We start from the raw sequence: 15,426 nt of genomic DNA, 5'->3' as shown, positions 1-15,426 counted from the left end.
AGTACTCTCTCTCTCAAGATTAAAGGCTATTCGGACTGTACCAGAAGAGGAAAAGGGACAAGGTTTCTACTCAAGACTTTTCCTGGTACCCAGAAAAGACTACTCATGGCGTCCTATCCAGGACCTTTCTATCCTAAACTCATTTTTGGTGATTCCAAAATTCAAGATGCGAACTCTTCACCAGTTGCTTCCTATGCTAGGCAAGGATGCCTGGTTGGCAACACTGGATTTAAAGGAAGTTCTCTGCATTGCCCTTTGGCTTATCTACTGCACCCAGGGTATTCACAAAGTGCCTAGCTCCAGTCATTGCATTTTGCAGGCAAAGAAATATTCAAATATACCCATACCTGGATGATTGTCTAATTCAGGCAAAAAGGTAGGACATACTTTTGAATCATCTGGCATTTGTACAAAAGGTGCTGACTTGTCTGGGGTACACCATAAACAAAAAGAAATCACATCTTGTACCCTGTCAACAAATTATATTCCTGGGAGCAAGCTTGAACATAACTTCCCAGATGGCTTTCCTCGCGCCAGAGAAACAAATTCATTTGACAACTTACTTCAAACTAATGGCCACAAAAACCCTGCTGTCTGCAAGGTAAATACTGCAAGCCTTGGGGCTCATGCCCTCCTGAATTCTACTAATTCCATATGCAAAACTGCATATGAAGAAACTACAATGGTATCAACATTCTCAGGATCTAGAAGCAGTGATTCCTATCATTCCTTGCCTACAGTTTTTTTGGTGGGCAGAGGCCTGCCACCGAAACAAAGGTCTACCATTCACTCCACCCCCTGCCACCCAAACCCTAACAGACGCATCAGACTATGCATGGGGGGGCTCACCTGGCAGGGAAGGGCATTCAGGGCAAATGGAACCGAAGTCAAATGCACCTGCATATCAATCAAAAAGAAATGTTAGCTGTACAGAATGCTGTGACAGCTTTCAAGGACCGCATTCTTCCAGGACAATTAATCGTAAAGACGGATAACACCACTGTTAGGTGGTACATAAACAAGCAGGGGGGGTACCCATTCATACCCCCTCTGCAGACTCGCCATGGCTCTGTGGAACACAGCCTTGAGCTACCAAGTGCATTTACAGGCTCAATTCCTGCCAGGAAAACTAAATACATTGGCAGATGAACTAAGCAGAAATCTCATGGACCCACACGAGTGGAAACTGGAACCAAAGACTTTCAACATGTTGATAAACAATTGGGGGAGCCCAGATAAAGACCTGTTTGACTCCCCCCAGAACTACCAATTGGACAAATTCTGCACAAGGACTCCCCACAAACAAGCTTGGAAAGTGGATGCTCTGTCTTTTAGCTGGAAAAATCTATCAGTTTATGCCTTCCCCCTCTGCCTCTCCTCTCCAAAGTACTACTAAAGATCAAACAGGGCAAACCAAGGACGATACTAATTGCACCAGACTGGCCACGCCAACACTGGTGTACCCCCTCTTGCACAGTGTGTCACTGCTGGCTCCATGGCACCTGCCTCAGACCCCTATCCTGCTGTCACAGCAGGAGAGCCAGATTCTGCACCCTCAGCTTCAAACCCTGAACCTCGCAGCCTGGCTAATTACCTAATCTCTCCATTACCATCCCTCAGTAAACAAGTGTTGGATGTCATTGTGGAGACAAGGAGGTCTAGTACTGGAAAATCTTATGCTGAAAAATGGAAAGGATTCTGTGCCTGGAACCAAACTCAAGGGATGGGCACAGCAGCGCCCAATTTACCTCAGATTCTTCAATATTTAACTGAGATGCTTCAGAAGGGCCTTTCTTTTTCCTCCATCAAAATTCATGCCTCAGCCATTTCAGCTCATTACAACACAGAACCACCCCTCTTCCAACCACTGCTCAAGCAGTTCCTCAGAGGGGCCAACAACTTAAGACCACCCAGGAGAGCCCCAACTCCGGCCTGGGACCTTAACTTTGTATTGGAAAAACTCACTCTTCCTCCTTTTGAGCCAGCTGCAAGTGCAGACTTAAAATTTCTTTCTTGGAAAACAGCCTTCCTTTTAGCAATCACTTCAGCAAGAACGGTATCTGAATTATAGGCCCTTATGGCAGTGGAGCCTTTCATCATCTTTAATGCGGACAGGGTGTCCCTCAGGACCAACCCCTCCTTCATGCCCAACGTAGTATCCAGTGTGGGTCTTAATCAGTCGATTCATTTGCCAACCTCCTTTTCTAATCCACAGAACAAAGGGGAATGGATACTGCACTCCTTAGATGTGCACAGACAACTTAGATTTTACTTGGACAGGACTAAACCTCAAAGGAAATCTGAACTGCTGGTGGCATTTGCTGCAAGGGCAGAGGGGAAGGCTATTTCAAAGCAAACTCTTTCTACATGGATAAGCCATTGCATTCATTTCTGCTATAAGCACCATGGAAAACCTATCCCACAGGGGAATAGACCACATTCAACCTGGGCTGCATCTACCTCTGGAGCCTTTCTCAGAGGTGTCCATACCAGGGACAGCCTTGAAGCTGCTACCTGAAGTTCTGTACATGCTTTCACCAAACATTACCATTTGCCAATTTTCTCTAAATCCAGAGTTGGCTTTGCCTCTGCAGTCTTGCCGGGCCTTATAGCTGGTCCTATTGCTATCAAAATTCCTCCTTCCATTCTTAGCTTTGGGAATCTACCCAAATGTGATGACTGCAACAGTGAAACACGAAGAAGATAGTACAGTTGTGTACACTTACCATAAATGTTGATGTTCGAACTGTATTCACTGTTGCAGTCCTGGTTACCCCTCCTTCCCGTCCCCCTGACTTCTTTTGGCTATACCTCTGTTCTCCTTTACCATGCTTAAAATCTTTTTGGTGTATTTTCTTTTTTGTTGGAGGTATAACCTTGTATATATATTTCCAATCCATGCTCATAAATACTTCATTTTATCATGTCCCTTTAAATACGGACACTGCTGAACCAATTCTTGTGTGAGTACATAATTTACAGCTACTGCCTTTTGTTTTAGCTTCATTAATTTTGCATCCTGAAAAGATTTGAAACTGTCTCAAAATGTTCCACAACACTGTAATGTTTTGGCAGGTATAAAATATCATCTGCAAACAGAGCCAGCATTTCTTGACTAAAATACCAATTATATCCTTGATTTTCTGAGTCCCTTATTTTCTTTGTCAGTGTTTCTAAATATAATGCAAACACAAAGGGGAAAGAACACACCCCTGCCTGGTTCCTCAACTCAAGCAGAAATTATCAGACAATGCTTCACCCACTTTCATTTTCACCTCCGATCCCTCATATATCCTCCTAATCAACCTTATAATTTTTTTCTGGAAATACAAATGCTTCCATTGTCCAGCTCATAAAGTCTCAGCTTACTCTGTCAAATGCTTTCTCTGCAGCAACACCCACCAACAACAATGCGTTTTTTTTTTTTTATTCCGCTTCCCTCTGGATCATCAATGTTCTGTTAATATTGTCAAATGTTTCCCTCCGCTCCACAAAACCACACTGATCCATATCCATCAACTTTGGCATTACTTTTGTTATTCTTTTAGCCATTATAGACATGAACACTTTATAATCATGGTTTAGTATTGAAATGAGCCTATATGAAGCTGCGTCTGATGTATCTTTACCCTCTTTAGGTATAAAGGTATGACACAGTCTTGATAATTAGGTAACCCATACTAATTCTACACAAATAGGTAGCTGGATGGTGTAAAACTGCAGCCAACAGCTCAGTGCAGGATGTCTGACTAAAACAAGTTCTGAGACAGGTTACCACGTTCTAAACTTGTTCACACTTAGGTCAATGTCCTGTTTTATTCTAAAGCTGTATCACTTATTAGCTCTGTGTGTGTGTTACAAAAACTACATGATATGTATACGTGTGGCAAAAACTTGTTTTTATCCTGCTTAAATTAAAAGATCTGGAATGATTGTTCAATCAAATACATACACATCTGAAATGCAAAGGATCATTCTCACATCTAAGCAAAACACACAAATGTGTGCCACTGATGAATGCTGGCATGCACTGAAGCTGAACTGCAGCAACAGCAGTTAAAGTGGCATGGCCAGTAAAATGAAACATGAAACAGCTGGCAAGCACATTACGTTTTAAATATCAGATTGGAAGGAGAAATATACCTTGTTCCCACCTTGATACATTTTGTTTTTAGATTCCTAAGTGTACCATTAGCATTCATCCTTAGTAAAGTTAGGCACTCAAAATGCATCATTTGAATATACAACTTTAACCATTGTTGGGACAGTTCAACTTCTGTGCAAGCTAACTTCGGCATGGTAAATCCCGTAGTCACTATAAAGTGTTACTGCTCTTAATTGACACGGTAACAGATGAATAGCTTCATATTACATGATGGGATGGGATTGGACGGGATGGGACAAAATGGAAAATGAGTGTCTCAGCAGAATATTCAAAATCAAAACAAGCAAATAATGTGAACAGCTGGCAATTGTCCCTCATCAACAACAGCAAAGTTTACGTACTTTGTACCAGTTTTGTGCTACATAGTAACTAGATCTCTGAAGACAACACTATCATCTTCATCTCCATACAGTGGTCAACAATATACTGCTATATTTATTTTAAAAGTCCATCAGTCACTGGATTACTTAGCTACCTTGCCCAGCATCTTAGGTGAGCACTCATGGCACAGCCTGGTGTCTAATATCTATGTGCAAGACTACATGTTGAAAATGGGGCATGGCAGGATTCTACACAAAATACCACAAGTCTACTAAACTCCAGAAGAAACAAAGCAGCTGTGGGCTAACAACATCAGGATCCTGACACAGTTGTAGCACTTAAGTTTGCGATAATGAATGATGTCTGGATTCCTTTCCACCAGTGCGCACTTGAGAAAAGATAGTGGATAGGTGGGTAACCCAAAGAACTAATAGCTGGAATTAGGTATGGAATTGCCTCAACTTGCCTAAAACAAGAGTACATTTCTGGAGCAATTAACCATTAAAATTATTATTCATTGTACACAAGGCAGGAGAGAAAAGTTTATCCTAGCAATCAGGAAATGCTGATGGGCAGGAGTGAGATTCAAGCTGGCTGCACACGGAAACAGGTTGGTTAAAGCTCTCCCTGTGTGAAACCAGGAAATATGAAACAAAGATAGTAAAAGCATTCCATTTAGGTAAAATTCCGATACTGGCTAGTTATTGCATAGTCAGGATGCCAGGAAAGAAGAAATTTGGAGAAAGTAAGAGGATATCAACCAGAAATGAAAAAGAAAAATACATTTCTAGACGACTCTTGGAGCTATTCAGCAAAAAGCAGTTAAAAGTTTCAGTTTTGGACATGGCTTCCAGTAATTTACAGGAAAAAAAATCAAATACACTCAGAAATGTTAGAAATAAGTGAAACACTGAAATAAAATACAAAGTCAAATAAAAGTTTGCAAAAACAAAAGTAGCTTTAGCTACTGATAAAACTGTAAAACTCAGAAGACGAAATGAAGAAAAGGCTGGCTGTGCATAAGACTTTTCAAGAGTTGTTTCAAAAAACAGAAGACAGAGTACACACAAAATGTGAGATTTCCTACTGTACCAGACACTGGAAAGAACAATTGTATGAATTTATAAAAATACAAATTAGAGACTGGACTGGTGTCCCACTGTAGGATTTATTAACTGAGAGGGCACAATGTGTATGCTCCAAAATATGGCCATGAAAAAGCAGCCAAAACCTGCATTAGTAAAAATACAATCATATTATCAAAAAGAATTGCGCCTGACAAAATTATGTCAGAAGGGAATTTCAGAATTTTGGGACAATAGAGAGCTTCTGGAAAGTTATTATTTACCATACAGCACACATTTATCCCAGTAATCAAGGAATGTGTGGAAATCAAGCAGCTGTATCTAGCTTTCATCTGAATATTCTTTTTCCTGGTGGATCAAATATATTTTTCATATAGAACAGGCTAAAGGAGGAAATAAAGTTTATCCAACAAAGAGTGAGCCAGCAAACAAAAGGAGACTTCACACCTCACTCTGACAATAACAAAGCCCAGAAAGAGATTTTGTCGGTGAAACCTTTTCGCCATTGTTGTAATAGGAAAATATGTGAGACACAAACAGCACCAGAGCTAATCAAAAGAAACTTGGACTTGATCTAGAGATTGTTGGGTGATGATGATCAGGAAGACCAACACCACCACCACCAAACCTAATGAAAAAATGGGACACTATAAAGCATCGATCACACTAGACATGGAATAGAACAGAAACATGCTTTTGCAATAAAGGCTTGAATTTTGCTGACTTTGTCAAACTTGTGTGTGAACTAAGATAAAATCTTAGTTACCAGGACAGACTGGCAACCTCATCTCTGTACTCAGTCTCTTAACAGACTCCTCTGTGGAGATTTGTCTAGCTTTTTGTACCATGAAAGATCCAACCCTATTTGATCACCTATTCCTTCGTAGAACTAATGGTACATCAAATAATCTGTTAAAGGAACTAAACCTTCATCAACAGATAAATGGTTATGTTGCTATGATAGATTCATATCCCAAAACATCCCTTACCTCTGGAACAAACTTCAACAGCATGTCAAGCAGAGTAGCACCCCTGCTACTTTCAAGGTAAACCTAGGTATTTGGATGGGCAGCCTAAAATTCTCTCCTAATCTATCTTGTCTTGCCCTCCTTGAGGCTATGGGGAAATTTTGAATGGGGATTTTTGGGTTGGCTTGAAATGGTTTGCCAAAAGACTGCCTAGTATTTACCTATGAACTGAAAAGAATTTAAACTCCACTTTATGTCATGAATGTTTAGGATAATACTGAAGGGCATGGAGATGTAATCAAGTCAATCTGTATAACAATTCACAATTCAACTTGCAAGTTATATTCTAACGTATTTTTTACAGTAAGCAGTCAGGGGTACTTTAAATGTGAGGCAGAAAAAGTCTCATCAGTGACTGCTGTATACATTAAACAGTTTAAAGCAAGAAAGTAATTTTTTTAGTTCTAAGGAATTCACAGTTTTACACTGTAATAAATTTAGGTGGCTGGACAGAATTAAGTTAATATAATGCTGTGATACTGAGCTGCTGGGGGTGTAAAACTTTATTAATTACATTATACAAATAATTAAGACAATATCGTGGTTTTGCAAAGACAGATATTGAAGTTAGTCATTTTTTAAAATACAGAAGAGAATTTTTAAGTAAATAGGTTTGAAAAATAAGAAAAAATTAAAGGCATGAAAATGGTAATTATATCTCGAGTCTGCAAAGTCATTAGCTGCATTTCCCCATTATCAAATAGTGGGAGACAAGTCTACAGGTGCAAGCAATTAATCATGAGCAATCTGAACAGTGTGTTCTGAGTGAAATTTACAAAGATTGTAGTTGCAAAGCTAAAAACATTTTTTCAATGTTAACTGCTTTTATTTGGAGAAGAGAAGTCTGCAGGTGCAAGCAATTAATCACAAGAGGTTTGATTACTGTGTGAGTGAAATCTACAAGCCACAGAGTAATTAATAATTAAAGGTGCAGGTAGTTCAATGAAAAACAGATGGTGTTTGAAAGTGTGGGAAGTGGATAATTTATACAAGTAGTAATTTAATGTATTAAATGAAACAGTGTAAAATGTACTTTAAAAAGTAGCCAGTGTACTATTTACTAAGAATAAAAATTGATGTCTAATGAAAGCATGCGAGTTGTTTCTCATATTTGGGAGGGAAAAAGCAATAAGAAAAGAACAGATAGCAATTGATGTAATTGAGAACAGAGGTTCTAACATGTTCTTTAGAATGTGTACACTAAATTTTAGAACTGTCATGTTTTTCCGGACTTCTCAATCTTATTTCCTATTTGCTCTTATTTAACTTGAAATTATGGTGTCTCACTCTACCAAGCTTTCATATACCAGCACAACTCTTAGCAACACCTCTTGCATTGATGAAATACTAAACAGAAGTTTAAGATATCTGTGTTTTTTAACTACACAAGCAAATGTGAATACTAATTATTCATGTAGCCAGACATCTAGGCCTGCAGTGAGTACTGAAAGGAATGCATATTCTGGCATTGTTGAGAGCACTTCAACTGCAAGTTACAGGTGCCTACTTTTAATCACTTTATTCAGTTCTCGTGGATCAATATAAATGTTACAATGTGGCCTTCTTTAAAACATTAACCACGTTGGGCACCCATTTTGTTTTTCATGAAATAATCTTCCCATACTATGTGATGTATGTTTTATTCTACTTCTGATAGCCACATTCCATGAAACAAGTATCACTGACAAAGCATCAGGACTTATTTCTCTTTAATACTCTGCCATCAAACTTCCCAAATCTCAAAAATGAATTATCACAGCTGTGAAGGATATCTCTGTTATGGCTCTGAAAAGTAGCTGAGATAACGGAGACTGTTGCAGCACACTTTCATTCTCACTCTGAATTTGTTTCACCATTCCTAGCTTCTCACAAGCCAGAGAGTCTAAAATAGTAGGAAAATGTATTATTTTAAGTGATATTACCTGAAACAGATGTTCTTATTTTTATATTCACAATGTCAGTCGCTTTTGACTATGATTTTAATTGGTGCCTTTCACGTGCTAATATGCATTTTTTTCTGTTTTGCCTTCAAAGCTTTAAAAATGTGTTCTCACATAGTACTAAACTCTGCATCTGTCACTACTTCAAATTCAAATTGTATTAATTATCAGCATTTGTTGCCAACAATCTGAACTGTATTGTCTTAATGCTTCATATTTATTTTCAGACTTCACTGCACCAACTCTTTGACTTCATTAGCACCGAGATGTTTTTGTTTCTCTGTTCAGCAATATTAATGTTCATTTAAATGTACTTGTCTTTCCATTTATAAATCACTGAAAAATTATCTTTAGACCACAGCTTCTACAAAACCAATTAAATGCAGGACAACACTTTTTTCTGCTTGGAGCTACACCTTGTGCGTGAAGCTTGAATTTCAACTGCAACATGATTTCTGTGCATTTTCTGGCTCGCCATTTCTTTATTACTGTTGCAGTGCAATCTTACTTTACATCACAATTCATTGTATCACTGGACTCACATTTCATCTTAGATGCATCCATTTCTTCAGGTAATTAATTTAAATGTGTATTTGATTTATGTATATTCACAGCTCTTGGTAGTTTGGTCCTGCTTCTCTTACTTGTATCCCAAACTTACTGTCTCATACAGGTGAACCATGGCACCTCACCAGATTCAGTCTCTAGCTAAGCTGTTTAGCTCAGTAACATTTAAGAGTCTGTAGCCTCTATAAGACTTTGTACCCTTACAAATTTGAAATGGAGAACAGATGCAATGTTCTTTCTAAACTTTTGTAATTCCTGAACTTCTGTCTAACTGCTACTATTCAGTCTTTCTCCTATCCAGGCAAGATAAAAAAAAAGTTAAATACCTTTAAGGCTTCTTCTGCAACAGTAGTAGCAGGCAAAAAGTAGCATACTAAACACTTCTGAGCCTATTCAACTCACAATGAGCAATAAATCAAATTTATGAATCAAGAGCTTCCATTTTTTACTGCATTCCCTTGCACCAAGAGCCTAGATGTTGTATTTGTACCATCTAACTACAAGTCCATAAACTATTACAAACATTTATTTCGTTCTGTACAAATATCTTCACTTTGGGCTCCAAGCAATATCTATATACTTGTCAGAATGTTTCAACAACACAGACACTGCGGCTGTCATACTAGTCTCCATGAGTCACTTACTGAGAATCTTTCTAGAAAGTGTAACCTCAAAACATGCAACTTCCTGTAGCTAGGCATTGGCTATATTTAAAGCTATATATCTCATCCAGTTTACCATCTATGCCTTGGTCTTAAACACACTGAATGAAGTGCCTCCTCATAGTCCACAAATGCTTGACTCTATAACTATTCCATCACATACCAAAAATCCTCTGGCACAACTCACAAAGTGAATGGGCCAATTCATCTTATCACAGCCAACTTCTCAGTCAAATGGAATGTCACCATGCTTTGCAATGCACTTGTAAATGCAGGTGTTATAAGCAGATTCTCATTTAAAAACAAAACTGAAATGCCCACGGTGGCAGTCTCACAAAATACCAAAATGGTGTTTCTACTAGTTTACTTAACTTAAATAGGTTGATTTTGGAGACTTCATCAGAATCATTCTGAAGTCTCCAGTTGAGAGACGAAAGAGCTAAAAATCAATTATGTTTAAGTTCAATAAACTAGTGGAAAGAAAAGGCATTTTGATATTTTGTGAGGCTGTCAGCCTGGTCATTTCACTTCTGGTTTTAATACAGCTTTCCTTCCTGCATTACTACAGTTTGTGTTGGTTATTAGTGTGACATTCTCATTTAACTCCACTTAAATATAGCAAAGAGCCTCAGTAAATGGCAAAAAACAAGACAAACAGCAATGAAGCTGAAGTAGGTAACATGCACTGTCTGTAGGCTACACTTTTTAAAATAAATACTTATAAAATAGGTAAATTTACAGCTAATGTGTCAGTCTCTGAACTACTGATGTTCTGAAGTGCTACTTGCCTTATAACCCAACAAGAGATTACAGCAGTCAGTATTTGGCATAACAAAAATGTATTCACTCACCTTTGTTTCAGTGTTGAGATTGAAAACTTTGTCATTTTGTTTTAGCAGCTTGCAGGAATAGCCAATATTTACAGCAGTCTCCTGTTTGTCTCCTGTTAGAACCCATACTTTTATTCCTGCCATTCGTAGTGCTTCAATGGCATCTGGAACACCGTCTTGAAGACGATCTTCAATTCCTGTTGCCCCTAGTCAACAAAGATTTGGTAAAAATTATAAAGACACACCAATAAGGAACCCCGCTTCTTGATAGTTACTGAGTACTTGTGTGAAACAATGGAAACCAGACCACCAAAATAATAACTTTGTATATTTTCAATCATGGATCTCTTGTAGTTGCTTTACAGCTGCATAGGATTCATAGAAATTTCAGGGAAAGTGAGTCTCAGGACCACTTACACTTTCCCAGTACCCACCTTTAGGCCATACCCCCTTTCTTTATTATGGCTAGGCAAGTGAAGCCCAGGGTGAATTTGTGGGTCCCCATCCAATCATCAAGTTCTGTCTGAAGGACGATAGTGTACGACTCTGCTTAAACTGCTGAGGGGAAGGGAAGAATTAGGCCCAGTCAGCTGAGTGCTGACATCCAACAGATAGTGGATATACAGCATGCACCATATGAGCTGCAGGCACCTGCTGTTTTTGCAAATACCACTTGAACTTTCTTCTTCTTTCGGCTTTTCCCGGTTAGGGGTCGCCACAGTGGATCACCTGTCCGCTCATGATTGGCAGCGGAATTTTACGGTGTCGGGTTGCCAGCCCGGTGCCCAACCTTCCACAGAAGGCACACACACGCACACCTAGGGCCAATTTAGAGTGTCCAATCCACCGATAGCATGTCTTTGGGATGTGGGAAGTAATGAATTAAATAAGAGTTAATACTAAAACTTATCAGCTTTGTTTATGCCCTTCATTATACAGAATGCTCTAGGTTTCACTGCTAATCCAGGAATGGGTATAGTAGCATTCTTCATGACTCCTATCATCATTGTTAATATTAACATAATATTTTTTTAAATTCTGTTTCTGTTTGCGGGCTTTGTAGCAAAGTTTGAAATGATCATTTCTTGAAAAAAAGACTCTTCTCTTCCACCACGAAATGTCTTTACCAGTGATAAGCACTATATCCCATAATATGCCAAAAAGCAGAGACACTTCCTAATCAGGTTTCCATGACAGTGCAGCTGTATACTTTTAGACCCATCATTCAGGAGCATCCCTCTCATCTCACTTTATTTGTATTTGTTTCTAATCATCTAAGTTTGAAAGGTCTATAAAGCATTTTTTCTTTGACCTTTATACTTCTTATTTTTCATTAATAATTGTGACAGTAACAATACATAAATTTTACATGAATGCAACTGCTCATCTCTGTGGAAAAAATATAAATTACCCTATACTTTGTGTTCCCCTCAATCAGCTTTCTTTTTTAAATACATTTTTATAATGAACAGCAAACACATAGCAAGAAGAAAGGCAAGTCTACGCACCTCCTTTCTGAGCAGACACCAGCATTAACTGAGCACGACACTTCAAAAACTTTAAACCAGTTACTGCTGAAATATTCTGAATTCTGAAACTCATGTAAAGAACAGTAAAACAGTGGCTTATAAGTCTGAGATAAGCATATCTCACAGCATTGTCTTTTCTACAAATAGTGGGAGCGTGGGGATGCAGCAGTGCTTGCCCCTGCAAGAAAGTAGCTTTAAAGGAAAAACAGTGGCTTCTACCATTCACTGTTCTCCTTTAGTTTCATTTTTTGTAATTCTTATAACTACAAAGTTTTTAAATGTATAGATTAATGTACTGTGCCCTGTACCTAATAATGACAGACTTAAGAGCACTCCATGTTTAGAAAACTGTTTTCTTGGATGACTGTATCAGATCAGTTATGGGTGGGGTTTCATGTGATCTCCAAGTAATTATGTCTAACATAAAATAACTGCAGCTACAAAATTTCGTATGCAAAACACAATATTTGACCGTTAAAAAAAAAAAAAAAAAAAAAAAAAAAATCAGCATAGCCAGGTCTAATTTATTAATTTTACTCTAACTACTTTATTCTATTCAGAGGCGTAGGTAGGCAGAGCCTATGCAGGACCAGTGTCTGAAGAATTTATACATTTCAAGCTCTGCCTGGCATTTTAGCACACTGAAAAAGCTAGAGTTGCTAATAAGCTTCACTTTGTGTTCCTGGGATTAATTACCTCAGTCTGATGAAGTAATTTAACCACACAGTGCTGCCAGAATGTCTCTATCAGATAGAGATGGCAGCCATAAAGGTGAAATATGTTGACAAGTTCCCAAGAGCTGAATTAATGGTACCGTTACACTGTTATCACAAACTTGTCTTGCATCATCTGCTGAAGTCCCATAATAAGCAAATGCAACTTGAAGAGACCACTAAGATGCTGATGCCACAGGGTAGGTGCTTCTGCACCAGATGTTGCCTGACGTAAGTCATAAAAAATAAGACAAACCTTTTTAACTTAACTTTAAGTGTTACTACATGCAATTGCTGCAGAAATTACAGATACCACCAGAAGATTCTTATCTTAATCAGAATACATTTATTAGCAATTGTGCAAGAGCTACTCATACTGTGATAACGTTTGTGTATATAGGAATAAATGGGACATGCCTGTATGAAAGTGTGTGAGTGAATAAGTTGTATGAATGAATGAAAGGTGTTTATTTTGTAAATGACTGCAGGCATGAATGATAGCAGGTTATGTCTGCACTGACAAAGCAATGGATGAAATGGTCTGACTGACCATGTCAGTGTAAAGGTACACTCACATATATGCAAGCACTATAGGAATGTGTTTTTTTTAATGAATGAGAGTTGTGGATGAGATGTGTAAATTGCTGAGTGACAACAAATGGGTCAAAAAACAAAATCAGCCTTCATTTGAGCTTCTCTTTTCAAATGAAATGAGAAGTCTGTTAATATTAAGAAAGCAGTCAATGTGCCAGTAACCTGCAGGTAATGAACTTGAGATCAACTGTCTACTGCATATTAGTTACATACAGATATGGACAAACTACATAAATCAACTACTGTTTCTTTACCCTCAAAATTGTATGTTTGTATGAATATGACTTAAAATATAAGCAGCTTAAGACGCAGCAACATATGTAGCATATGAAGCTGTGCCATGCTCTCCCAGTCTGTTCTGGAATTCTAAGCTGCATTTAGAAGCAAACTAGTTGGTGTCATAGTTTATCATATACTAAAGCTGGAAAATGGCAAATCTAATGAGTGTATGCTATGATCAATACATCCTCCACTTCCTCTGCTGATCTATCCATCCAACTATCCTCAACCCCTTTTCCCATTCTGCACATGGGGTCAGGGTGTCATTTCAGCAGTGACCATCATCTCGAGCCAAGGTTTACACCACCGGGTGGCTAGCCCTGCTACGGTAGTTCATTCATACCACTCAGTCGCACATGCACACACTCTCGCCTATGGCCCATTTAGTGTCCAATCCACCTACTGCATTGTCTTTGAAATGTGGGAAGAAACCACAGCACCTGGAAGAAACCCACGTGACTACAGAGAGGACATGCAGACTCTGCACAGAAGGCACCCCCAGCCGAGAATCGAACCAGAGAACCTCTTGCAGTGAGGCAACAACACTAGCCAGTAACAATTTCAAAAATCGATCAAGTGGCTACATCAAACACGTACTCTAACATCTGGTGTGAATACCACCTCTGGGAAACAAATTCTTTATATAGTTAGTATAATGTTATATGCATCAATTGTTAAACAGTTTCAAATTCCATTTACCCAGAATAGTGAGATTTCTCTCCAGTCTTGTTGCAGATTCAAGTAAAAGTTCTTCTCTGTTGTCAATACTAGTTTCTGCCAAGAAATGAACATTCAACCAGTCAGTGTACTCTGCATCTGTCATCACCTAAAGAGGGGAAAAAAGGAAAATAAAGTCGTTAGAACTGCAATGAATGCCTCAGGAGTTCTGGGTACATTGCAGGTGCTGAAAACAGTAATCTTAGCTAACAAAAACTGAAATACAAATTTCACAAACTCTAACTATACCACACTTAAAAATATGATCCATTTCTGTCACAACAATGAAAACCCAAAACATTTGGAGAAGTTAAAAAAAAGACTGTTATACAAATATGCAAAAATCATCTTTGAATCTTCAAAGAAACTAACTCCTAAGACCTACAAGTAAGTAGTGGATAACGGAGCTTCACCATTTGCAACACAAAATCATTATTTCCCCTATCAGCTACAGAGGCTTTATTTAATCATCTGTTAACTGGCAAAAAAAACTGGCCTCATACTCAATTTTCAGCCATAAACTAGGCCAATAAGGGTAATAGTAAACAAAATATACAAAGATAATACAGAGAAGCCAATAAGCCAGCATATTTCAGAAATGTATGAGAAAGCCAGAGTACCTAGACAGACCAAGACAAAAATGGGGAAGATGTGTAAATTTCACAAAAACAGTAAACGGAAGTTTGATCTGAACCTAGATCCTGAAGCTGTGCTGCAGACATCTTGCCACAGAATCACCATAATGCCCATACTGTTTGATATTTTTCCCAACATTATTACTAGATGCATTGTGATCATGGTTCATAACTAAAATAGATCGCTCTGCCCCTGGAACAAGATGATCCTTCCCAGCAGGATAAGTTGATCCTTCTAATACAACAAGGTGACTTGGGATTACCTGATTTGAAGGGGTATTTCGGCTACAAAGGCTCCTACACTTAAGGGCAAGATGAAAGCTATAATTCAAAGACCCATAAGCGTGACCAGTCTTATCTG

General features: G+C 38.4%; 1 protein-coding gene across 1 annotated transcript in view; it reads right to left on the bottom strand.

The window, feature by feature from the left end:
• Nucleotides 1-15,426, bottom strand: part of ATP10D (ATPase phospholipid transporting 10D (putative)) — a 596,301-nt gene that overhangs the window by 231,340 nt on the left and 349,535 nt on the right. Inside the window, exons 12-13 of the mRNA XM_044060391.1 lie at nucleotides 14,413-14,539; nucleotides 10,620-10,804 (exon numbers count right to left, since the gene is read on the bottom strand). Coding sequence (XP_043916326.1) covers nucleotides 10,620-10,804; nucleotides 14,413-14,539 — 312 coding nt within the window. The remainder of the gene's footprint in view (nucleotides 1-10,619; nucleotides 10,805-14,412; nucleotides 14,540-15,426) is intronic.

The sequence above is a fragment of the Protopterus annectens genome, chromosome 2.part0 (assembly GCF_019279795.1).
Source record: "Protopterus annectens isolate FY-2018-M chromosome 2.part0, PAN1.0, whole genome shotgun sequence".
Lineage (NCBI taxonomy): Eukaryota > Metazoa > Chordata > Ceratodontiformes > Protopteridae > Protopterus > Protopterus annectens.
This window is presented reverse-complemented; position numbering and strand designations above follow the sequence as displayed.